The following is a 25927-nucleotide window of genomic DNA, read 5'->3' as shown; positions in this document are numbered from 1 at the left end:
TCCTAAAAACGATAATGATAAATTTAATGGCATTGTCTATTCTTATTATGTCTAAATACAATTATTTTTAAGTACAGTGTGCATATTTATGTAGATTATACTTTTTAGAGCAACTAATTTTTTTTTTTTCAAATCATTGGCGTACCGAAATCCTCGGAGTAAACAAATAAATAGCGTACACACATCTAAGTTAGCTATTACTTTTTAATTTTGCTAATGGTGGCTGAACGTTTCATAATTATTAAGCAACTAACGCAAACTTTGTAGACGTTAATCATAGTTAACGGGCTCATAATTTCATATAACACCGTGTTAATAATCTCACACACATTGTACGAAATGAATGACCTACTAACTGTTTTAACCACCGTTGGACTGTGAAACTAGTCATTATTTATAGTACTTACGCTTCCATATTTACCAATTCCAAAGAATATACCTATTGATTCTTGGTATATTTATTTCACTGAGGATTTCAAGAAGTGAATGCAAAATTCCGCCTGGCATTGCGAATCGTTAGTCGTGCCAACAAATTGGATAAATTTATTTAGTCCCCCCTCAAATTGAACTAATTGGTTAGTTGATGGTCGACGATTAATTTTAAATAACTGAAAGGGTCGATTTAACACTTTCAGCGATTCCTAATTAACTTGGAGCATTAGTGTAATGGCTCTTTAAATGATTATTTACTAGCTAAAGTTTTTCTCCTAAAAGCTGGCAACGTTTTTTTGACTTTCATATACCTATAATTAGTCTTAGCTATTATTTAATAACGAATAAGTATATTTTTTATATTATGACCATATTAACACATTTTTGACATTCAGGATCACGACCCCAAAATCACACAGTATACAATGTGTGGCCTGTAATAGGAGCTGAACAAAATGTTGGTCAGTTTGAGGAGTATAGCCTACAGTTTATTTTTTTGCTCCTATTATAGGCCACACATTGTATAATATTCGTCGCAAATTTGATGCAATGTACCTATAAACCACCGTGCTTATCTATGAAGCACATTATGTCTTAATACGTTATAATCAAAATTGACCATAAACATACTTTGAATTGTGGATTGTTTAAATTGAATTAGTGAAAATTATATTATGAATTGCAAAATGTAATAGGAGGTTTTCTGAAAAACCATTAATTTTTGGGTTATTTAGACTCAGAATAACGAGTACTATTGAATAAGGCAAAGAGAAAAGTACCCCAGTTTTTCATACAAATTTTGGGGGTCAGTTCTGTAATGGTCCAAACAAAATATACGTGAAAATGCGTAACAAAACTGAAATTTTTTTTTGGGGACATTTTTTTTTAATCGATAGTCCTCGTGATTCTGAGTAGAAATACCCCAAAAGTTGATAGATTTTCGAAAAAAAAAGTAAATTGTACCTACACTTTTAAGTGTAAATGGGCAGACACAAAAACATTATTTTATTATCGTTACAGAGATGGAAGTACAACAAAAGAAACGAGAATATGATTTTCCTTTTTTAGATTATCAAAAAAAAAACGAACATTTTAGGGTTAACAGTATTTGATATTCCACCAAAAAGAAAAACATATATTAAAATACAATTACCAAAATTATACGATAAATACTCTTTATTTACATACAAGATATATACAGTGGTACTACGTAAACGAAATTAATAACTAGCTTAAATCTAAAATAGACCCTTGAGGCATTGTTCCAAGGATGCTGGCGGCATTTCCTCGCTGTATCGCAATGCTGATACGTTGTGCGAGGAAGCCGCCAGCTCTTCGGTCACCAGTTACGTCAACCAGACGCTTCGCGATTTCTGCAAACAACTTGTGCGCGCTGGGACTCCATGGACCTAGAGTTTCAACTCCAAATGGAACGAAATGGTACTCTGTACCGAGGCTCTTATATTTATTACGTTTTAAAATTTCGGCGCTTTCCGCCGCTCCGCCCGCTTTTACATTAGTCCGTTGGAGGTGGGACGGTGCCAGTGTGTCTACGCAGGTAGCATCACACACCAACATCCGTCCCAAGCTCCAAGGAACCAAGGACACCCCATCGGGCCTCTTGCCATCATCCCTGATAATGCCAGTCGGCTCAAGGAGAGCGGGTACATTAATGGTGGCAAGAGACCGACGGATTATGTCATTAAGCGACGCATGTCTTGAAAAACGGCCGGCACTTTTTTGGCAAGATAATCCATGGTGTCCCAGTCGGTCCACGTCCGTGCCACAAGAGCATATGTGTGGCGTACACACCGAAATTCTATTGACCTATGGGAAACATGATAATGAAAGATTTAATGGGTCCACCTGCTTCCTGATATCGGGTGGACCTATTTAGAAAAAACCGGTCAAGTACGAGTTTGTTTAACCTTTTTATTGACGTGGCATGAAGTAATAAAGTGTCATCAACGCCATGTCAAAAATTCCACGTAAACAATCCGTATAACATATGAAGGGTACGCGGAAAGAACATGTCTAGTCACTTTAGTAACATTTTGAGTAATCGCGGTTTTTTAAATTTGGAACCACGTCAAAATGAATGGTAATGCCGTGACCAGGTCTTTTTTTACTAAAAAAAAATTGTGTTACATATATTATATAGTGGTAGCAAAAGATATAACTAATAGTTCATTAAGAGCTCTACATTTTAAAATGAAAATCTCATTTTCCGAAAAAAGTGACTAGACATGTGCTTTCCGTTAAGATGTACTGACTTTATGTCAAGTCAATGGCGGCGAAAAGGTTAACTCGCGCACCGAGGGTTCCGTACAAACGTTCAATTATTTCATGTAATTATAAACACGAAAGACTATTGACCAGAAATATACTAAGCATAATTGTTTACAACGCCATCTATCGCCGAATTGGTTAACTAATTTGCGCGACCCTGTATGTATGTTGGTTTTACATTGTTAATTCTTTATCATTTATAATGTAAACCGATTTCCACAATTTTTGTTTTATTTGAAATATGGTGTTTTTAGTGTAATCTCATAAAAGTGTCAAGTATAACTAACAACCGCAAAAGGGGCAAAAATTGCAAATAAAATTTGGAAACGTGATTTGATAATTAAAAAAAGTTATCATGTGATTAAAGTATTCTTCCTGTAATATTTACGATAATGTTCATGTTATGTAAAAAAAATATATATTTTTAGTTGGTAAACTTCGGAGATAATGGGGGATGTTTTTTTTTCACATTTTCTTTCAATTTTTTTTCACTATGATAAATAACTAAAAAATGTTTGTTGTACAATTTGAGCTCCAAGTTGAACCTATTTGGTACAGAACCCTAAAAATACCTTGCTCGGTGCTGCACCGCTGCTGCAGTCGCAATCCAAATGTAACCTGTACTCAAATCAATGCAACCAGCCGTGAGGTATTTTCAATGATAATATACGTTTTTGTTCGTAATGCATTCAGAATACGATGGATGATTGCCCACACAATTTTAAACGCTGGCGAATTAAGAGGAAAGCGGACGACCGCGCGAAACCGCCTTTTTGTACAAAAACGCAACCATCATTTTCCTCTCTGGTAATTATCATAGAATGATTATAGAAAATATTTTTAAACAATTTGATTTATATTTACCACACATTTTCTCTTTCGTTTGATTTTTTAATCAAAATGAGGGCCAATAAAAATTTTCATGGAATTTGTATTCGCTCCTAACTCTTATAATAATCAAAAAATCTAAAAAAGTCAAATGATAGGGGCATAGCTATGGATAAATTGGTTAATATATTTACATCAAATTGAGTAAAATATTTCAAGCTCGGTTCTCCATACAAACGTAGTTCCGCTCTCATTTTAAAACGACTGGCTAGATTGCTTTGAAACTTTGTACTTACAATAGGATAAGGTATATCTATGTCTGTAATTAGTTTATGTATCTTCAGATACCAGATATCATAGTTAAAAAATACAGCAAATTTAAGTTTTTCATACAAAACTTGTTTTTGCTCCATTTCGTTTGTTTTATAAACTAGAGCTATATAAACTAATTACAGATCTAGATATACCCCATGTCATTGTATGTGCAAAGTTTCATTTCAATCCAACACGTAGTTTTAAAATGAGAGCGGAACTACGTTTGTATGGGAAGGTGCAATTCGGCCGAGCTTGCCGGGGACCCTTAAGCTAAGTAATTTCCGTTAAAAGATTTTGGTTGTTTCTTGTAGCGTTCGGTTCACACCGTAACTTTATTATAACGTAAAATACCGAGTGTTATTTTAGGTGACACAAGATATTTTTACGCAATTGTGCCTACTCATTTCTATGATCAACTATAGCTGAAATAACAAAAAGGTCTTCATACATTTTGTCGAATTGAACTTTAGTATAGAACACCTGATTTTTTTTGCGACTTCATTTGCTCTTAAATGACAAGTTTCTTACATTAATAAGTACAGTCGCGTTCATATATCTCTAGATTCACAGTCCAACGGCGGTTAAAACAGTTATTTAGCATACGTTGAGTAGAACAGGGTAAATTAGGGTAGGTTAGGTTTGTTTTATAATTTTTCAGATATGTTAACAATTTCAGCACATTTACAATTATGCGAAATGAGTTTTATGCGTAACATTACATTAGGACAATCAATTATTATGCGACCCGATATAGACCCCGTGGCAGCATTAGCCGTCATATTTCAGCGCAGCACCTAACGCGAAAATCAAAGCGTACCTAACCCGGCCAGTGATAAATGTCGTGTATGAATGGCCGGCACGGTATAATAATTTATCGGACTATCTCACGAGTCCACTCCACCCGCTGATCCGGGTGACGTATCACCGGTGCGATATCGTATGACTCGTTTAGTAGAAGCTATTCGACTTTTAGTGAAGGTTTGGTTAAGATACAATTAAGAAAACGAATAGGTACAGTCCGTTTAGTTTTTATGATTAATAACTATTTGTAAACATTGAAAGTTGTTTTATTGGTTAGGTACTAAGCATCAGAGAAACTACAAAGTTTAAAGCGCACCGCACACGGGCTAAAATAAGCAGATATTTAGCACCATAATCTCTAGTCACGGAATTTATTCAAAGTTCTTCTTTCGAAAAAAAAGCAAAACGTAGTGCAGCTGAGAAGCTAGCATAAAACGTATTTTAAAGGTGTATATCCACAAAAAAAATCAAGACTTCAGGTAGGGTAGTGATCTGTTTTAAATATGTACGTTTATGAATATAGCTTACTGAAATGCTGGGTACGTATAGTAACATAATACATAACCTTATATTGATAAAAGGCATCGATGTAAAACTATTAATTAAATACTTAGTATTGTGGTTTTGTTGTGAAAATGTGAAAATATCCGTTTTGTAGGTGTGTCCACGGCAAACGTTAATTGTCAAACAGGAAACGGAATGCTCATATACTACACAATGCTTGCATTATGTGTTGCCCGTTGTGTGCAAGTTCAGTGGCGCCCTTAGAGAATGCAAACCGGTTTTTATTTGTACAAAATTTCGGTTAATAACCGGTTATTAACCGGTTTTCCCATACAACTGAAAACCGGTTTGCATTCCCTAGGCGCCCTCAATTAATTTCTACAATTTTTTATCGAACCGTACCAATTGATAATTAAAATTGTCGCTATTGACGCAATAAAGCTAGGTACAGTCACGATCATTGATCAGTAGCGGCAGTAAAGCAACAACAAGCGACAAGGATCAAGTTTTATTGTTGCCTTCTTGAAGTCCAAATCAAATTTTGTTTAATAATCGGTTTGTAACAAATGGTCAAAGCACACTTTCGCATTTTAATAATATCAGTTAGGATAGGTTTGTTTAATTAACCCATTCAGCGCTAATCACGACACGTAACGTTATCGTTTTGCCTCTACGAAGCCTCTACGAAGCCTCTACGACGTAGCGCTACGACCGTAGCGCTCAGAGGTGAATGTTTTAAGCCTTGATGCAATTATTGTTGTTTAATTTTTTTAATACATCTTTTGTGATGTTTATTACTTTTGATTTTTCAAAACACGTATATCAGGTACCGTACGTTTTCAGGTATATGTGACAAAATATCATAGGCAGGCTCAGATATGGCGATGGCGTGCAATATATTTTTAGCGGTTCTATTTATTTTAGCCCTCAAAACACTCGCATGACTGATCGACAGTCAGTAGCTCTTTGATTTTAGTCTCTTCACCAAAAACGGAAGAAAAAACGAGATGCATTGAAAAAGTTGGCTTAACAGAAAAACCGAGAAGAATATTTTGTTATACTTTTAAAAAGTATTGCATTTTGTAATTATCTTTTCCCACAAACAAGCACATTTTCAATAACAAGCAATGACATTATTTTTAAATTGCTACTCTAATACCATTTTTAGGGTTCTGTACCTCAAAAGGAAAAAACGGAACCCTTATAGGATCACTCGTGTGTCTGTCTGTCTGTCCGTCTGTCCGTCTGTCACAATCTATTTTCTCCGAAACTGCTAAACTAATTAAGTTAAAATTTGGTTTACATATGTAAGTTTGTGATCCAAAGACGGACATGTAACGTAAACAAATGAATTTTAAATACACAAAATAGTTCTATACATAATATAGATCACAGACAAGCCTATTAGAAATGTGCAGTCAAGCGTGAGTCGGACTTAATTACTTAGTTTTTGATCTTTCTTCTAATCTTGATCACTCATAGTCTCACTTATGGCGTCAATATCGATGCTCTCCAACAGCATAAAGTTTTTTACCGCGAACGCCCCATCATCATAGTTTTCACGTCCTTTTAGTTTAGGAACATTCACTGTGTAACTTGATGTCGACATTTTGCTATTCACACACGAAATACTTTGCAATACTTAGAAACATGGATAGCCCATAACCTAAAATGAAACCAATAGGATAGCCGTTGCAATGAGACTGGTTTATTTTTCTAATGTGTCACAGACAATGACATATAGGTATAATACTTTACACTAAATGTACAACAGATGGCGCCAGTAGTTACTAAATAAACTTAGATTATTAAGATACATATTTTAGCACCGAACCCTGCGGATTTTTTAGACATTTCACTCACGTTTCACATAAAATATACATTGTTAAAATATGTGTAATGTACGGAACACTTGGAACGCGAGTCTGACTCGCACTTGGCCGGTTTTTATAGTAAGCTTAAATTTTTAACCAACTGAAAATGATATATATAGCTAACTAGAAAAAGAACTTGCAATCTACGTATGAATGCGTACCTACTTGTGTATAGTTCCTACGTACCGATAGATATAAATAATGTTAGTACTATCATCGCGTTTTCCGCGAGAACGATCACCATTAATCTAATTTCCGGTGTCCAGGGAAGATTTATCGTCGTGCAAAGTTTGCACTTAGCGCCGTTTGATGCAAAAGTTATTTATTAACAATTACTTTGATCATCACGCGAATATAATAATGTTGGCGGCTTAGCTTCTGTTGTTTATGAAGCATGAGGGAAAATTTAATTTAAAGCAAAGTTAATTGCGTACAGTCGGACAAGAGATTGTAGAAATTTGCACCCCATTGTCTACAACAAGGAACACATGATGTAAACATTAGTGATGTACCGACTAGTGATTTGGCCGACTAGCCGACTGGCCGACTAATCGGCGCTCAGGTGGCCGATTAGTCGGCCGACTAGTCGGCTAGTCGGCCGAATCCGTAATCATTACTTTCTCTATAAAGTTTACATAGGGATTTTCACTGCAATAACTTTGTCTTATTATGTAACACTAAACTCTCGCGTTTTGTACACATATTTAATGATATTAACGGGTCTACCGCGATAAAAATTCACTATTTTCTAGCTGGTCCAACACAGCAAAAACCATTTGTGTCGCGATATTTATCAAATTACTAATTGAAAGATGTTTCCTGCCGATGTAAAGACTTAACGACTGGTCGTGTGGCATAACAAATGAACTATTTATTACCATCCCCAGTGACCATAGGCTGTAGAAGCATTGTGCTCCGCCATTACTCATACCAGTAATAATTCCTCTGCGGCTTGAGTGATATAGAATTTCCTTATGAGACCCGCGTTTTGTAAGGTTGGTAGGTTCTACCTAGCCACAGATTAATAAATAGTTACTACGTAACAGATACATCATTCCTATACAAAAGCGAAAATACCTACGCTATAATAGCCTACAAAATCTTAATAATAATACCTGCTGCTCAGGATGAGAAGAAATGTACCATAAGTACGCGCACAAAGAGTCGAGACTGCCTTGCTCGCCGTGCGAGTCACGTGCCAACGCGTCATCGTAAGAATGCGATAGGGTTGAACTGTTACTTATGTTATTGTTGTAATAAAACGAATGTTGCGAATCAACCATATTTTTTATTAGTCAATCAAATATTTAAAAACAACACTTATAATACCTGACTCAAAAAACTCCTTAATTTACGATTTACCTACTTATGTTCAAAGAAATAAATGGTGACAAAATTCACAAAGATAGATTTAAAATACTACTCGGTAAATACGACAAATTTTCCTTTGTTTTTTGACTTTTACACCCATCTACTGCACAATAATTACGTGGTTTCGGAATTTCGAAGCGTAGGCGCGGGAAACGTGCGGTGCGAGCGCTCAGGCGGGCGTTCGGCGGCCCTCTGTCGGTTGAATCGTCCACGATACGCCGAGCGGTAGGCATATAGCGCGTGGCCTTGAGCGAGTGAAGGAGGCCTGACCTAGCAGCTTAATTAAAGACACCTCAAGTAATAGAAATAAAATTACCTAAAATTCATATTACCTACTTTCGTAAATGCAACCAAATACAAAATATGATACTGTCTGCGACGACATTGCGATAATAATAATTGTGTACGTACAAAACATTTCGTACGCAACCCAAATAGATATTTATCATTTGATATTCGCTGTTTATATCGTTTATGTCCTGTTTTTTCTGTAATTAAGAATAGGCCGACTAATCGGCCATTTTGGCCGACTAGTCGCCGACTAATCGCCGACTACAAATGTAGCCGATTAGTCGGCTTTCCCGACTAGTCGGCGACTAGTCGGTACATCCCTAGTAAACATACATACACCTTTTCCATTTTGCCACATAAGTACGTACTTTAAGTTTATAATTAAGCTTATGTAGCTACACGTAATAAAAATGTAGCTACACGTAATAAAATTAATAAACTTTTTTAAATTAATGGATGTCATATTTAGAACTGAATCACAAATACCTATAGATCGGTCAATTTATAGCTTTCCTAACCTATGTAATCCTTTGTCAATTCGAACATTTAATTAATTTAAAGATATTACAAAAACATGTCAAAAAAATCATAACAAGAAGTTTAGTTTAAATTAAGATTAATCAACATAACTGCACTTAATCTTAAAAAGGCCCCTAAGGCTGCGTTACCCCGCTGAACTAGGAGAGCGGGATAGGCGGTGTAGGTAGCAGCGTGGTAGCAGCTAGAAGGCGCCGGCGGTCGCCGAGGACGTCATTCAGAATTCGTCGTCACGACGTCGTTGAAGAGTTTATGTATGACAGATATAATTTTCTGCTTATTTTTTGGGTTGAAAATTAGAATTGTATTATTTTTTATGTGAATTTTGTAAATAGGCCAATACCTCTACTACATATTTAGTTGCTTTATTCGTTAAATATAACCGAAAATATTTTTTTTGCTTATATGTATGTATAATATTAATATGAATATAGATTGTCACATTTCTAAATAAAATAATGTGTTAAAGTAGTTACTTTAACTACCACTTCTTTGGTAGGTACCTAGGTACCAAAAAAAACTAAAAACATTTGACGTTGACAGTAACTCCAAACAAAACTGAACTGTCATTAGTAATCATCATTCGCCGCGTCAGGTCTCTTCACACCTATATCCTCTTTTCTTCTCTTAGCTTATGTCTTAGCTTACCTTAGATTACCTTAGCTGAGCTTAGCTTACCTTATCTCCTCTCCTCATTCTCCTCTCCTCTCCTCCTCTCCTCTTCTCTTCTCTTCTCTTCTCTTCTCTTCTCTTCTCTTCTTATTCTATTCTATTTTTTGTATTTGTTGTTTCAGCGGCAACATAAATTAGACAGACAGACAGACAGACAGACAGAGAGACAGACAGACAGACATACAGACAGACAGACAGACAGACTTTCGCATTTATAATCTAAATCGGTTCAGCGGTTATTGATTCCCCATACAAACTTCCACCCCCCTTTTCACCCCCTTAAAGGGGGATTTCTAAGATAAAAAGTACCCTATGTCCTTCCCCGGGACTAAGACTATATCTATACCAAATTTCATCAATATCGGTTTAGCGGTTTAAGCGTGAAGAGGTAACAGACAGACAGACAGACAGACACACTTTCGCATTTATAATATTAGTATGGATATGGATATATTATATATCGTTTCTGAGTAGTACCCATAACACAGGCCTCCTTGGGCTTACCGTGGGACTAAGTCAATCTGTGTAAGAATGTCCTACAATATTTATCCCTTCCCTCTCGGATACCGTAGCAAGCGGACGCGTCCCAATACTCCGCGCACATTTAATTTATGTAAAAATATTTATCTTAAATCTCATTGGTCGCGGTAATTACTTTGCCTTATAGCCAGTGCAGTGTCCCTCTCGTAATCTAAACCGTGCGCGCAGTCAAAACGAGACAAGTGTATATCCGCGAGACAGACTCACGCAACGGAGCTATCGGCTACGCGCTGCTACGAAATTGCTACGAGGTGCTACGCAGCGCTTAAGTACTTCGTTATAATACAATACAACACTTATAACTATCACAATATTTAATGAAGGACATGTCATCACTGATCCGGACACCACAAAATTCCCTGCCATCTGAAACGCAGTCTAACCCAGATCTTACTGTGATGTCGGACTCGGAAAAGTCGGAAGCCAGTGGAACATCAAGAAAGAGAAAAGACCGTGATTATTGTCTCTCCTCCCAAATGGAATCACTACTTACAATGTTTCAAGACTTAAAACAAGAACAAGCTACGAGCTTCGCTAATATGGAAAGCAATATCGCCCAAGTTAAGAAGCAAAACGACAGTGCATTCTCTATGCTGAATGACATACGTGCACAACAAACTCAATTACAAGGCCGTATAGAAACTCTTGAAATTAAAGAACAGGCTACTACATCGGCTGTGGACAACATGGGCCGCCAAGCAGAATCGCTTCAGAGAAAACTATTAGAAACCAGTGTAGAAATACGTAATATCCCCACCGAAAACACCCAAGAGGCCATCGCCGTCGTTGAGAAAATACACACGGCTCTGAACTTGGATTACAATAAATGTTTTATTCGTTCTCTGTTTCGTGCGCGCGGCAAACAAAATGAGCCAAGGCCTATAGTGGTTGAATTTTGTACTGTGTCACAAAAAACTGACCTACTTAGGGCAATCAAGAATTTTAATGCTGCTAATAAAACTGACAAATTCAATACAGGCCACTTTGACTGCCAACCTAAAAACACTGTGTTTATAAATGAGCGGCTCACACCCAAATGTAGTCAACTACGGTTCCTGGCGAGATCTGGTGTAAAAAGAGGTGACTTCAACTCCTCGTGGACCTCCGGAGGAAGACTGTTCGTGAGAAAACAAGAGGGCCAGCCAGCTGTTGAAATCACGGACCCCAAACAGCTGGAAAACACTCAAGCATGACGGCCAATACTTTTAGATTTATTCATGGAATATGCTAGTGCTTCTTTGTACTTTTTAAGTGACATGCATATTCGCTTATACTACAATCTTATATTTATCCTTATAGACGTAAGTAATACTCGAACTCACATCACAATAAACATAACCTATACACAATCACATCAAAAAAACCACACCAGAGAGATTCTAACAAAAATACCCTATATGAAATTAAAAACATCATATGTAATACTGTATCTTATTGGTTTTTTTTATATTGGCATGGTGGATAACCACTTAACGTGCGGCGATAGTATTTTCACTCGTTTTATATTACACCTATTCTCACTGAAAACACTTCTTACTGTGTTTTCTACATATCTCATCAGTATTTTTTTTTTGATATGATACTAAATAACGTTATAGAGGACATTGATGAAAATATTACCGCCGGTAAATCATTCCTAGTCGACAACCCCAGCCAATGTAAACATTTATTACAAACCAAAAAAAATCAACGTAGTCTAACTTTAATTACACAGAATATAAGAAGTATTTCGTGCAATTTTGACAATTTCCAGGTATTTCTCGCTAATTTTGAATTTGAATACGATATAATCATATTAACTGAATGTTGGCTATCTGATGACTTGATACTTCCCATATTACCCAACTACACATGTCATTCTACTTTAAAGCGAATTAATCAAAATAGCGGTGTTGTAGTATATATTAAATCCGACTTAAACGTCCGAGTGTGTGAACCTGACCTTGAAGATGCCAATTGTTTACTGATTACAATTGATCATGATATTGCGATTTGTGGAATATACCGACCGCCCTGCTATAGGTATATTGACAGATTTTTAACAACTTTAGATAAAATTATGCATTCTATTCGAAATTTTAAAAATATTATATTAATGGGTGATATAAACATTGATATTAAACACGACTCATCGGACCAGAGATGCTCCGACCTACTGAACATGGTTGCCATGCATGGACTTATGCCTAGCCACTATTTCCCTACCCGGCTAAACAATTGTCTTGATCACTCAATTATTAAAACTAACCTCCCATTTACTACACTAGTCTATCAAACGAGTCTAACAGACCACTTCTGTGTTATAACGGCCATAACAACACATAATACTCTCTCTTCGACACAGAGTAAGAGATCCCATATTAATTATGAAGCTGCCTCACAGGATCTCTTAACTACTGACTGGAGTCCTATTTTAGATTGTAATGATCCTAATATGTCTACATACAATTTTCTATCAATTGTCACCAGCATTATAGAAAAAAACACGACTATTACACGGATTTCAAATAGGAAAAGAAGACACAAGCCATGGATAACACCTGGCTTACTTCGCTGTATGAAACACAGAGACAGACTTCATTTAAAATCACGAAAATATCCTACAGATCAAATCCTACAGATCTCATACAAGAGGTATAGAAATACTTGTAATCAGATACTTAATAAACTAAAGCGAAGTTATGAACGTGACATGATCAATAAAAACAAAAATGACTTGAAAAAGACTTGGAATATAATAAAAGAGATATGTCATATGAAAAAACCTCAAAGTGAACCGTTTAACCTAATTAAAATTAAATCAGATCCTAAAGACTCGGTCAACTTTATCAACGAATATTTTACCAATATAGGACAAGACCTTGCCGCGAGTATTACTACGCGCCTCATTCACACTCCCTCTAATGTGCCAGATGAACAACCTTGTATAGAGACCCCGGTTAATTCGCTAGTATTGTTGCCTACTGATGAAACTGAAGTACTAAATATAATTATGTCACTAAAAAACAGCTCTTCTACAGGTTGGGATGGTATACCATCTGCACTTCTTAAGCTTTCGACTTCCACAGTTGCTAGACCTATTGCCCACATTTGTAACTTAGCCTTATCTACTGGTGTATTCCCCAAAGCGCTTAAGAAGTCTGTGGTTGTTCCTATCTACAAGGCGGGGGATAAAGACAGTGTCACTAATTATCGACCGATCTCACTACTTCCTGTTGTATCTAAAGTACTTGAAAAGGTTATAAATAAACGTCTCACACATTTCCTGCAAAGTTTTAACCTACTGTCTAGTAATCAATATGGTTTTCGAAATAATATTTCAACTACAGATGCAATTAATCACGTTGTCGGACATATTGTCAACAAACTCGATTCCAAATCCAAATGCATAGGAGTATTCCTTGATTTAGCCAAGGCCTTCGACACTGTCTCTATCCCAATCCTTCTTGATAAACTACAGAACCTAGGCATAAGAGGAACTCCTCACCAACTCTTCACTGACTATCTTACTGATAGAACTCAAGTTGTTAAAATAGGTGAACATAAAAGTGATGAGACGCTGGTAAAATTCGGAGTACCGCAGGGTAGCGTTCTTGGCCCTACTTTATTTCTAATATATATAGATGGCCTCTGTCGCCTTAAACTAAGAAATGCAGCTATTGTGACCTTTGCTGATGATACTGTACTTATGTTTGATGGACCATCATGGCATGATGTTAAGTACACCGCAGAAAAAGGCCTGTATCACGTTATGAATTGGCTCAATCAAAATTCCCTCTCTCTCAATCTAAGCAAAACAAAATATGTTACGTTTAGCATAAAGAACTCCATGCAACCATCTAACTTCTATATTCAAGGTCACACTTGTCCAGACACTTACGCGGCTCCCTGCAACTGCTACACACTTGAAAGAACTAATGTTGTTAAATATCTTGGTGTAAATATAGATCAAAATCTAAAATGGAACTACCACATTAATACTCTATGTTCTCGAGTAAGAAAACTAATGTATATATTTAAAAACATTAGGCATTTGAGGGATCCTATTGTTGTCAAAAATGTATATTTTGCACTATGCCAGTCCATTATAGCATACGGCATTGAAGCTTGGGGAGGTGCCAAAAAGTCTCACATGATTGCAATAGAACGAGCTCAAAGAGCAGTTATTAAGGTAGCTACATTTAAAAATTTCAGATACTCAACGACCGCTATATATAGAGAATTTAATGTTCTATCGGTAAGACAATTATATATAAAGTCCATCATTCTAAAACAACACAAAAAAGCACCATCTTCAGCAGTTTCTGAGAGAAGGAGAAACCGAATTTTTATCAATCCACCTAGTAGAACTAGCTTTGCCCATGGCTTTGCCTTTTTCCTTGGCCCATTTCTGTACAACAAGATCTCGAAAAATGTTAACTTAACTCAACTAACAGTGAATCGTTGTAAAGCGGCCGTTACATCTTTTTTGAAACTATACGACTACGATGACACTGAAAAACTCCTAAAAATCACTGTCTAAACTAAACTAAATACAATTAATACAAAAAGGTTACCTAACTTACTAAAACCTGGACTTTTAAAGAATTACCCTCCACTTAAAATGAACACGCAATGCTTGATAATCTTGATATCTATTTTTTTTTCTATATACGTTGTGCTTCCCTCACATATTACATATCCATCATATATCCATATATGCTTCCATACATGCTATGCTTCTCATGATCTTTAGAATCTCACTAGTGATGACAACTACACACACAAACACACACATACAACACACACACACACACACACACATACACACACACACATACACTCACACGCGCGCACATACACAAACACTTATTTCCAATGCTATTTGCTTTGTTTTTTTTTTCTTGTTGCAACCTGTTTTATTTTTTCATTTTCTTGTCATCTTTATACAATATTACATATATATATGTATATATATCTAGTACTGCGCAAATACATGTATACCTACTGCTAGATAAGATTAAATGTGATCCGGGAGAGGTGGTGCTTCCTGCCGTCATACAGTTTTTACTAGTACGGAGGAATCGTTTCCTGCTCTTATGAACAACATGATGTAAATTAAAATTGTACTTAAAGGAAATAAATAAATTTATTATTAATAAATCAACGTAGTTTATAGTGCTGAAAATGTGTTATACACAATATCATAAGTTCAAGGGAAAACTCGTAACTGTAAGTGTGGTACTGTAAGTGTGGTGTTGTTTTATTTTGATTTTTTCGCAAATGTATTAAAAAACATCGTTCAATGTACGTGTGAAAGTGTCATTATTTACTTGTCCCGTGTCTTTTGGCCAAGTGCCAAGTTTCGTGGCCAAGTGCGAGTCGGACTCGCGCACGAAGGGTTCCGTACCATTACGCAAAAAACGGCAAAAAAATCACGTTTGTTGTATGGGAGCTCCATTTAAATATTTATTTTATTCTATTTTTTGTATTTGTTGTTTCAGCGGCAACAGAAATTAGACAGACAGACAGACAGACAGACAGACAGACAGACAGACAGACAGACAGACAGACAGACAGACGGACGGACGGACGGACGGACGGACGGACACTTACAGCGGAGTCTTAGTAATAGTGTCCCGTTTTACCCTTTGCGTACGGAACCCTAAAAAATTTCAACTACCCTATTTCCACCCGCCTTTTCACCCTTTATGGGATGATTTCTGGGATTATCGTATGTCCTGTCCTGAGACTCAAAATATCTCTATACTATTCAACTAAATCCGCTTAGCGGTTTTTTAAACGTAAAATGGTAACAGACAGACACACTTTCGCATTTATAAATACCTATGAAATATTACTATGGATTTATAGGGTTTTATTGTATGTCATCATCGATCAATCGATCAGGTTTGTTTTTAGGATCAAATGTCTATTGTGACCCATTGCATTAAACCAATACAAAAGTCAGAAATGATAGTCAAAGTCTGACAGTCGTACTTCACTCGCGAAACGCTTCTAACAAAACGATAACTGAACGTGACGTCAAGGTCACTGAGAGCCCATCTTGAATCTATGGAAAATAAGTAAAAATGCGATTTTGTCGGTGAAATATTGCGTTTATGTATATAGTGGCTTAAATTTTTGAAACTTTCAGATCCTGTATTTCTGTATTATTTCCATAATATATTATTTTAATATCCACATTATTGTGATAAATTGCTCATTTGCTATCTATTTCACTAGATTTTGTTATAAAATTCAACATGTGTCATCATCCCTATTATTGTATATTAGTCCAAGTACATCGGATACCAAAAATCGAATAATTGCGAAACTATTGTACAAGGTTCACGTCATATATGTAGCTTAGTTACGTGAACTTCATGTGAAAATCACGGCTTTTGTCAAAGAAATAAGTTATTCCAAGTTATAATTGGGACACCGGGTTTGATTCAAATAGAATAGATTAGAATATAATAGAATATAATACTTTTTATTCCTAAATACACAGACAATAGACATACATTAAAAGGACATAAACACAACATATATTAAATGATACTTCGTTACAAGATAATAATGCATACCATATATATAAGTTGTTAATGTTTGTTTTAGTTCTAATTTGATATATAATTACTTTGCAATTCGGGTACTGGGTATTATTTAAGGGGAAATTCCGCCCCTACAGGCAAATTGGTGTTGTGTTTTTTTACCATTTTTTGATAAATTGAATATTTTCGAAAAAAATCGTTCAAAGCCACCTATTGTGACGGACGGGTAACTAAACTAACGGTTCCCTACACTGTCCCGACATGCTCTTGGTCGGTTTTTTCTTCTTTGCTCATGCATATGAGCTGTATGTATATTTATGTTGTTTTAATTAACAGTTGCCGCGTTTTATAACTTTGATTTCCACATTACTGTAGCTTCTTATAACTATTTGCTTTGCTTGCCACGTTTTCTATTATTATTATTATTTTTATATTGATTTATTCACTTTAAATATTAATACAACTTTTGCCAGCATGCCACTATTGTAAACTTCTAGGGTTTATGTAATAGTTGGCGAGATCGCGCGGTCCGATTAGGTATATAATTATTATACTAATAAATTAATCTATACACATTAAATCTCTGCATTATAAATACAATGGTTATTTGTAAAGCTTAAAGTAGAACATGTAAGTATTTAGATTATAAACCCAGCAAATGCGTACCTACAGGAACGCATTCAACATAGACTGAGACTGTAGACTGAAGAGGCTTATGAATGAAAATATTTCATTCCGAGTGTGATACATCCTGGCCCGTAATTTGAGCAAGGAAGTCACTACTACGTGAGTGAAGTTTACACACTCACCTTGTTGCTGATGTAGAGAGCTAGAAGCGTCATCTTATTGCAAAAGTATAGCTTACCATTTGACCGAGAAGACTTACGGCCTGATTCGAACTTTAAGATACGTCAATAATTTGCTATAGATACGATATGGATCGGATATGTCAGTGTCAAAAGTGACGTGTTTGTTTGAAGAAACGTCACTTTTAACTTAACACTGACATATCGTAATATCTTTAGCAAATTTTTACGTATCAATTTCGAATCAGGCCGTTAGTTGGGGCTAGGTTGATCTGTGTAAGATCGCCCCCATATATTTATTTATATATTAAATATATATTAATAAACGACCTATTAAATCGTTGAAGTATAGTCGGTAGTTATCCTCCCTACAAAATTTAACAAATCTTGTTAAAGTTGCGATTAGACATGCAACATACTGGGTTCGAATCCCAAGCGAACAATAGTTATGTAGGAACATGTAAACATTCAACAGTTACCATATCATGAACGCAAAAAAACCGGCCAAGTGCGAGTCGGACTCGCGCGCGAAGGGTTCCGTAACATTACGCAAAAAAAACGACAAAAAAATCACGTTTGTTGTATGGGAGCCCCACTTAAATATTTATTTTATTCTGTTTTTAGTATTTGTTGTTCTAGTGGCAACAGAAATACATCATCTCTGTGAAAAATTGAACTGTCTAGCTATCACGGTTCAAGAGATACAGCCTGGTGACGGACGGACAGACAGACAGACAGATAGACAGACCAACAGACAGGCAGACAGACAAACAGACTTAGTCAAGTCTTAGTAATAGTGTCCCGTTTTACCCTTTGGGTACGAAACCCTAAAAAATGTCAACTACCCTATTTCCACCCACCTATGGGATTATATATTTGGGAATTTTCTCTATCAAATACGAGTAATTAAGGTGTCAGTTTTAAGCTGTGACTTAATTTTACTGCCGGGTACTTGCTAGACAGTCTAAAACGGTCTTCACATTAGATGCGAGTACGCATACGCACACCGCTCCGGTAAATACATGCATAGCGCTATCTCGCTCGTACATCAGAGCAGCATTCGGATCCGCAGCAATGTGATAACCGTGTAAGTGCAAAAAATATTGTTAATATTTCCAAGCGTTTTTTAATAATTTTGAATACCGGGTTATTTGTTGGAGACCCATATTGATGAACAGAACATTATTGATGAAATAAAACTATGAAAACGGATTATATCGCGTATATTGAATTTATAATACATCCCGACGTTTCGAACCCTTTACAGCGTTCGTGGTCAACGGGTGACTGAGGAAAAATTACAAAGTGCAAAAATACACACATACTAAAATAATGAACAATCATAAACTACAAACTTTAAGGCTGGTTGTACATGCAAAATCGGTTCATAAGGCTAGTTATACACTACAATTATTTTCAAGTAAAGATATATATATATACGCGATAAAAACTTCGCGTTTCCATAGTTTTATTTCATGAGTAACTATCGCGGTAACCGAAGACAATATTAAGAACATTATTGCTTTGTTATGTCGTTACATAAAAGCGTGCTAGTTTATTAGTGTTCACGCGTTACACTTACTTGCGTATTTTTCACGCACGCACGTAACGCGGTGGAAGGATAGGTACATTAAATTTTATAGAAGAAAACTTAGATTTTTTAATAATAAATTATCAATACGGGGATATTTTACGGAAATGAATATTGATTAACAGAACATTATTGTCTTGTTATGCCGTTACATAATAACGTGCTACTGCTAGGTAATAAGTTTTCACAAGTTACGCTTACTTGCGTATTTTTCACACAAGCACATTTCACACCGAATCCTGCACATCCCTATCGCATGTGTTAACCTCATAGTCGAATATTTTATCCTATCGCATTCACTTTGAAATGCCATGCAAGTGTAAAAGGGATAGAGCATAAACGACTATTTTCAGAAATAAAAATCGTAGTGCAATTCCAACATAATTGTCTTTACTGTAAAGTTCAAATTATTGTGATGGATGAGGGATCATAATCTCTTTAGAAATAACAGAATATAGCCAATCATTGCCTTAGATAGTGTTGTGTTTGTGTAAATGTAATAGTGTGCGTGTTAGCGACATAGGTTCCTATACTAATCCAGGCTCATGCCGTTTCCCGTCAGAGCGCGGCGCGCTCATTCTTTCTTCCGTGATTTGGTGATGGGAATACATCGTGACGTCACCATGTAAAGTCGCTATTGCCTAGAAGCCGTTTTAATGTATGGAAAACAAGGAAATTGCGATTTTGTCGGTGAAATATTGCGTTTATGTATATTATTGCTATGTATTTAAATAAAGTTTAAGGAATCGAATGGTAACATTATTTGTTCCCTATTTGAAAGTTTAAAAAAAAGTTTTTTTTAAAGAGGTCTTGTATTTTTTATTATTCCCATATGTTTTTTATTTTCCAGTTTCTTGTGATAAATTGCTCATTTTCTATCTATTTAACTAGATTTAGTTATAAAATTAAACATGTGTCAACACCCCTATTATGATCGCCCCGTTGTAAGCTAAAACAAAACCTGAAACGTAAAAATAACATCTAGCAATTATTATATGAAGTCCATGTAAGGCCGTCTCATTTGTTTTCCACGACGCACGTAATAACACGATCAAACCTACGAGAATTTTGACATGCCTACGTGACGAGAAAGCTTAAAATGAAAAAGAAATTTATTTGCTCGATAAATTTATGAGTATAACACAGTGTCTTGTGCTGTTATTACATGTACTATAAATATGCTTAAATACTTTAAAATAATACCTATCTGAAAAGAATGAATAAACGCTTACATTATAATATTTTATCAGAAACATGGTAAGTAGGTATGCCCAATATGTCCATAGTGGTAGATGGAACTATTGAAGACTTCATTTACCTATACACCTTTTATCATCAGGTTACCACTATCAGGTCAGGTTATCAATACTTACGCCAAATTACAAACAAAGGCTGGTATTAAATTGATCACCAGATATAGTAAAATGTAGCGTCAAAAAAAAACATTTCTACTGCCAAAAATAGTAAATGATCACCAAAATAACTAAAACTCCAATTAAATGTGAAATTATAATATATATAAATGAATGTAATAAATGACACCCAAACTAATAATTGTTAACCCAAAAAAAGTCAATGACCATCAAAATTTTAACCACATTTTAAATAAAAATGTCGTGCAAATATTTAACATCTCGTTATAATATCTATTAAATTAATTAATTCACTTCGTCACCTTTTTCTAGTAGCATTTCGTTTCTGTAAGGGTCGCAGTTCTAACCCAACCTAACCCACTTTTCTAGTAGCATTTCGTTTCTGTAAGGGTCGCAGTTCTAACCTAACCTAACACACTTTTCTGATAGCATTGCGGTTCTGTGAGGATTGCAGTTTGAGCGGCGATTCTGGCGGTTGAGCGGGAGGGGGCTAGTAAGTTTGGCATCATTATACTATATTTAGTAATATGTATATAGGTACATGTTATGGTAATCATAGTAGTTTATTTAGGTGATAATAGCGCATTAATTTGCTCTTCAAGATTTGATGATAATTCATTATAATATTTGGTGTTGGAATACAATTTGAAGTGCAATCATGAATAAAACAAGTAGAACTTTATTTTTAAGTAGTCTTTATTTTTTGTTGTTTAGTATATTTTTTTGGTGAGAGATTTTATTTTATTTAAGGTACCAAACTATTTTTTGGTGGTTATTATAATTGTAGCCTAAAACAAATGTACCTATATATATTGTCAAAATTGACAGTATTTTGATTATATTCAAGAATATTTAAGATTTAGATTGTCAATATTTATTTAATATACAAGTATTGATAATATTCTTCTTTTACTACCTATATTTTGCATCGTCAGCTAGATGACGTAAAAATGCATTTAAATCGGTCAGACCAATACTTATTATGAAGAGCAAAATACAGTAGTATATTCCCGAGTTAATCCTACGAGTTCCACCTATACGATAAAACTTTCTGAAAAAGCCTATATTTTCTTAAAAAAGAATGTATGCTTTGAATAGGTAATTAACATTATCTATTTGGCTTTTTCCACGCCATCCTCTACCATCAACAACTACAGTATCTATCCAAATAGGCCAAATGATAAATGAAAAAAAATTCATGAAGTAACAAAAACGATTGAATTGATTGTTAATACAAACAACGCGCTAACTTACAACATCAAAATTCGATATATCCTCTCATAGCAAACACACAGTTATTACATTGATTTCCAATAAACTAAAGCACTCGCACTCTCAGCAGCGAGTTAAATTACTATTAACCATTTAGCTACCGACATAAATGTTCGTTAAAACAGTGTTATAAGCTTTTATTGCCGAACGATTTATAGGCCGTTTCCATCGGATTATTACGCAATATACACCAAACGCATTCGATTTTGTTAAGCCAGTAATTTCCGATTAAGTTGCCTTTTGAGTACATTATAACGGCCAGTTTACGAGATTTAGAGAAAGATAGTTATATAATAGGATAAATTATATTTAGTATATATAGAATAAAGTATATGGCGGAATTTCAATTACAAGCATACTAATATTATTATTATTCCACTAAGTAGCGCCACGTATTCATAATGACGTGCAAAGGAAATCTTACTTAAGTGACAAATATATCGGGCTTCTAGTTCAATTATAGCTTTAGAAATACAAGAAAGGCGTGTATTATTATGTAAGTACCTATACTATTTAGTAGTTCGCCTTAATCTGTAAACTCGCGATTCGTAAATAAAACCGGCCAAGTGCGAGTCAGACTCGCGCACGAAGGGTTCCGTACCATTACGGAAAAAACAGCAAAAAATCACGTTTGTTGTATGGGAGCCCCATTTAAATATTTATATTATTCTGTTTTTAGTATTTGTTGTTATAGCGGCAACAGAAATACATCATCTGTGAAAATTTCAACTGTCTAGCTATATTCACGGTTCATGAGATACAGCCTGGTGACAGACGGACAGACAGACAGACAGACGGACAGACGGACAGCGGAGTCTTAGTAATAGGGTTTTACCCTTTGGGTACGGAACCCTAAAAACATGCAATTGAAAGAGCTAATATTTTGATTACGGATTAATATTAAAGGGCCTTTGGGATCCTCAGATGTAGTAGTAGTAGTAAACACTTCAATTCATTGACTCAGATGTCAATTTTCAACATGATCCGATTGTTCTAAAGACGATGATAAAGAAGAAATTCATTATGGCGGCCGCTTTTGAACCCTCAGATATCCATTTTCATCACAATCACTGTAATCAGTCACATACTGAAGAAATTTAAGTGAGCAAACTGTGTCCATTGTTGACCCCCGTTTTTTTTTAAAGTCATTCCGCGCCCTCAGATCTCGATTACCAAACGCCCAGTTATCCGCGTACCCACCATCATTGACTAGACAATGTTACGGTCCATGCACCTACCCTACCTATCTATACTACGCTATGACCACGCATACTTTCTTGCAAACGAGTTGACCAGTATAGCAAGACCCCTCATCAAATAGCTTTTAGACCTTCTGGCTCCATAATCCTTTGATCGATCCTTCTCACGTTGGAACTCAAGGAATATAATAGTCTTTTTTTTTATCTATTTAATAAAGGGGTTTTATCATATTTGATGATGGCACCCCCATTGTTACAAATCAAAATCACAAATTTACCTTCGCTTAATTCCTAAATTGACTAATTTTTATATAAATCTTTAGCTGTTTTAGACAAAGGGTGTGCTAAAATATCATTACATGTACCCACATTCAATATGTTAATTTTATGTTTAATTACAAAAGCTTGCCTTTCTGCTTCATTTCGGATACATTCCATTATAATGTGAGTAGCATCTTCTCTCGTCCCACATTCCGTACAGTTTTGAGTATCACTCTTGCGCATCAAGAAAGCAAAGCTATTAAGTGGAATGTGTCCAGATCGAAGTCTGAGGGCTATTATGATATCTAACCTACTCATACCAGATCCTCTAAACCACGGCACTTGACACAGATTAGGTTGAATTGTTCTGTACCATATTCCTTTGTTCAGAGACCTCTCGTCGAAGTGCTCATTCCATAAGTCCCGGCATTTAGAACGTACCATGTTTAGACAGTCAGTATGGTATGGTAAACAATTACATACTATTCCTTCTGTAATAGCATCCCTAGCAAATCTATCAGCAGATTCGTTTCCCGTTAGACCTATATGAGATGGCACCCATTGCAACTGTATTTTGATACTTGACCCCGACAATTTATTTAACCTGTAAGAATAGTGTAGGCTATCGGTGCTCCTCGAAGATTCGAGGTGCATGGAGCCAAATATTGTAAAGCGCTCCTAGAATCTGTACATATAACAAAATTTCCGGTTTTAAATGATTCGACATACGCAATCGCCTCTGCCAACGCTACCAATTCAATGTACATAATAGAAATATTATTATTTATTTTGATTTATTATATAATAGTCTTAAATTACCCTTTTACCTAATTTCAATTAAATAAGCACAAATGGGTCAGAGTGTTGGGCCCTAAAGGTGACGGATGAAAAGAGATTGCATGTAGCGGAAATGAGAATGTTAAGATGGATGTGTGGTGTGACAAGAATGGATAGGATAAGGAATGAGTATATAAGAGGAAGCCTGAAAGTTGCACCTATAGTAGAAAAAGTAAGAGCGAATCGCCTAGCGTGGTACGGACATGTAATGCGGAGGGATGAAAGGCATGTGACGAGAAAGGTATTACGAATGAATGTGGAGGGAAGTATCGGGAGAGGAAAACCGAGGAAAAGGTGGATGGACTGTGTGAGAGATGATATGAAACGAATGCGAGTGAGTGATGAGATGACGGGCGAGAGAGAGGTATGGAAGAAAAAGACATGCTGCGCCGACCCCAAATAAATAGGATAAGGGCAAGCGAATGATGATGATGAAGCACAAATATACTACAGTTAACGCGGAACAAACTATCAAAAATCAAAAACTTCAAAATACCGGCAGTTGCCCCTAGCCAGCTGTGTTCGAAAGTTGAATGTAAAAACTTAGCTTCACTCGCTCGTTAGATTAATTTATTAATTTATTTGTTTTAACATAGGTACATATTATAATATTACGTTAAACTAAAATCTTTGTTTCGCTTAAATTCTATGGTATACAATTATACGAAACAGTGCACAGTGGCTTGCTATACCTATTAGTATGATAAATTACTGTTATTATTTACTATTTATTAAGTAGATAATTATAGGTATATTCGATTAAAATGGTACCAGCTGAGCAGTGTTTTATTGCTTATGGTAATACTCACTCGGAACTTGTTGAAGAAGGATTGGATATGTTACACCAATTCATTTGGTTTTTATGAGGGTATTTCGACAGCTGACGCTGTGATTTCAACTTGATTATTTTCTCTGCTGCTGTGTGACTACGTCTATTTATAGGCACCATTAAATAAACTTCTCAAATAACAATAGTAAACCTTTTACCAAGATAATTTCACGTCTCAACGAGGGGAGGCCTTTGCCCAGCAGTGGGACACAAAAGCAGGCTAATAAAATAAAAAATCTGAACGTTATCGGCCTAAATATTAGGGAAAAATCTGAAAACTATTACATTTATCTTTATTTAAAGTACGTAATCAAGTATTTGTTTAAAGGGATATAAATCCATTTTGTTCCCATTTTTATCAAAAGCGACTTCTGATGATGGCTTCAACTTGGTATTGACAGAAATAGAACCATTCTGGAACTAAATATATACTTTTAAATAAACAAATAACTTTCCAGAACAGTTTAGACATGAAGTTCTGAAGTAACAAATATCCAAAATAGGGCCGAATTGATAACCTGCTCCTTTTACTGAAGTCAGATAAAAATTACATTAAACTCTAGTGATATCAGAATCCATATTTAAATTAACATTTTGATATAGTATCTATTATTCTACTCGTACTAGGTATTTTGATCTCCTATTATCATATATGTATGTAATATATAAATATTTAAACGCCACTACTGTTTAGCGTAAATGGACGAACAACGAGGAAAGAATACTCTAGTAACAGCTTAATCGTTTCACGGAGTTCCTGTCTTACTTC

General features: G+C 35.5%; 2 protein-coding genes across 2 annotated transcripts in view; one reads left to right on the top strand and one right to left on the bottom strand.

The window, feature by feature from the left end:
• Positions 1-25927, bottom strand: part of LOC134741698 (uncharacterized) — a 491852-nt gene that overhangs the window by 134918 nt on the left and 331007 nt on the right. The window lies entirely within an intron of this gene.
• On the top strand, positions 10468-11653 carry LOC134741440 (uncharacterized). The gene has a single exon (XM_063674219.1). It carries the CDS (start codon positions 10772-10774, stop codon positions 11645-11647), a length of 876 nt encoding a protein of 291 aa, XP_063530289.1. The 5' UTR covers positions 10468-10771; the 3' UTR covers positions 11648-11653.

Source organism: Cydia strobilella, chromosome 5 (assembly GCF_947568885.1).
Source record: "Cydia strobilella chromosome 5, ilCydStro3.1, whole genome shotgun sequence".
NCBI lineage: Eukaryota > Metazoa > Arthropoda > Insecta > Lepidoptera > Tortricidae > Cydia > Cydia strobilella.
The sequence above is the reverse complement of the archived record's forward strand: the minus strand, read 5'-3'. Positions and strand labels throughout refer to the sequence as shown.

What these genes read in the sequence shown, in the direction of transcription:
- LOC134741440 (XM_063674219.1), top strand. Translation starts at nt 10,772, where the DNA reads ATGAAGGACATGTCATCACTGATCCGGACACCACAAAATTCCCTGCCA.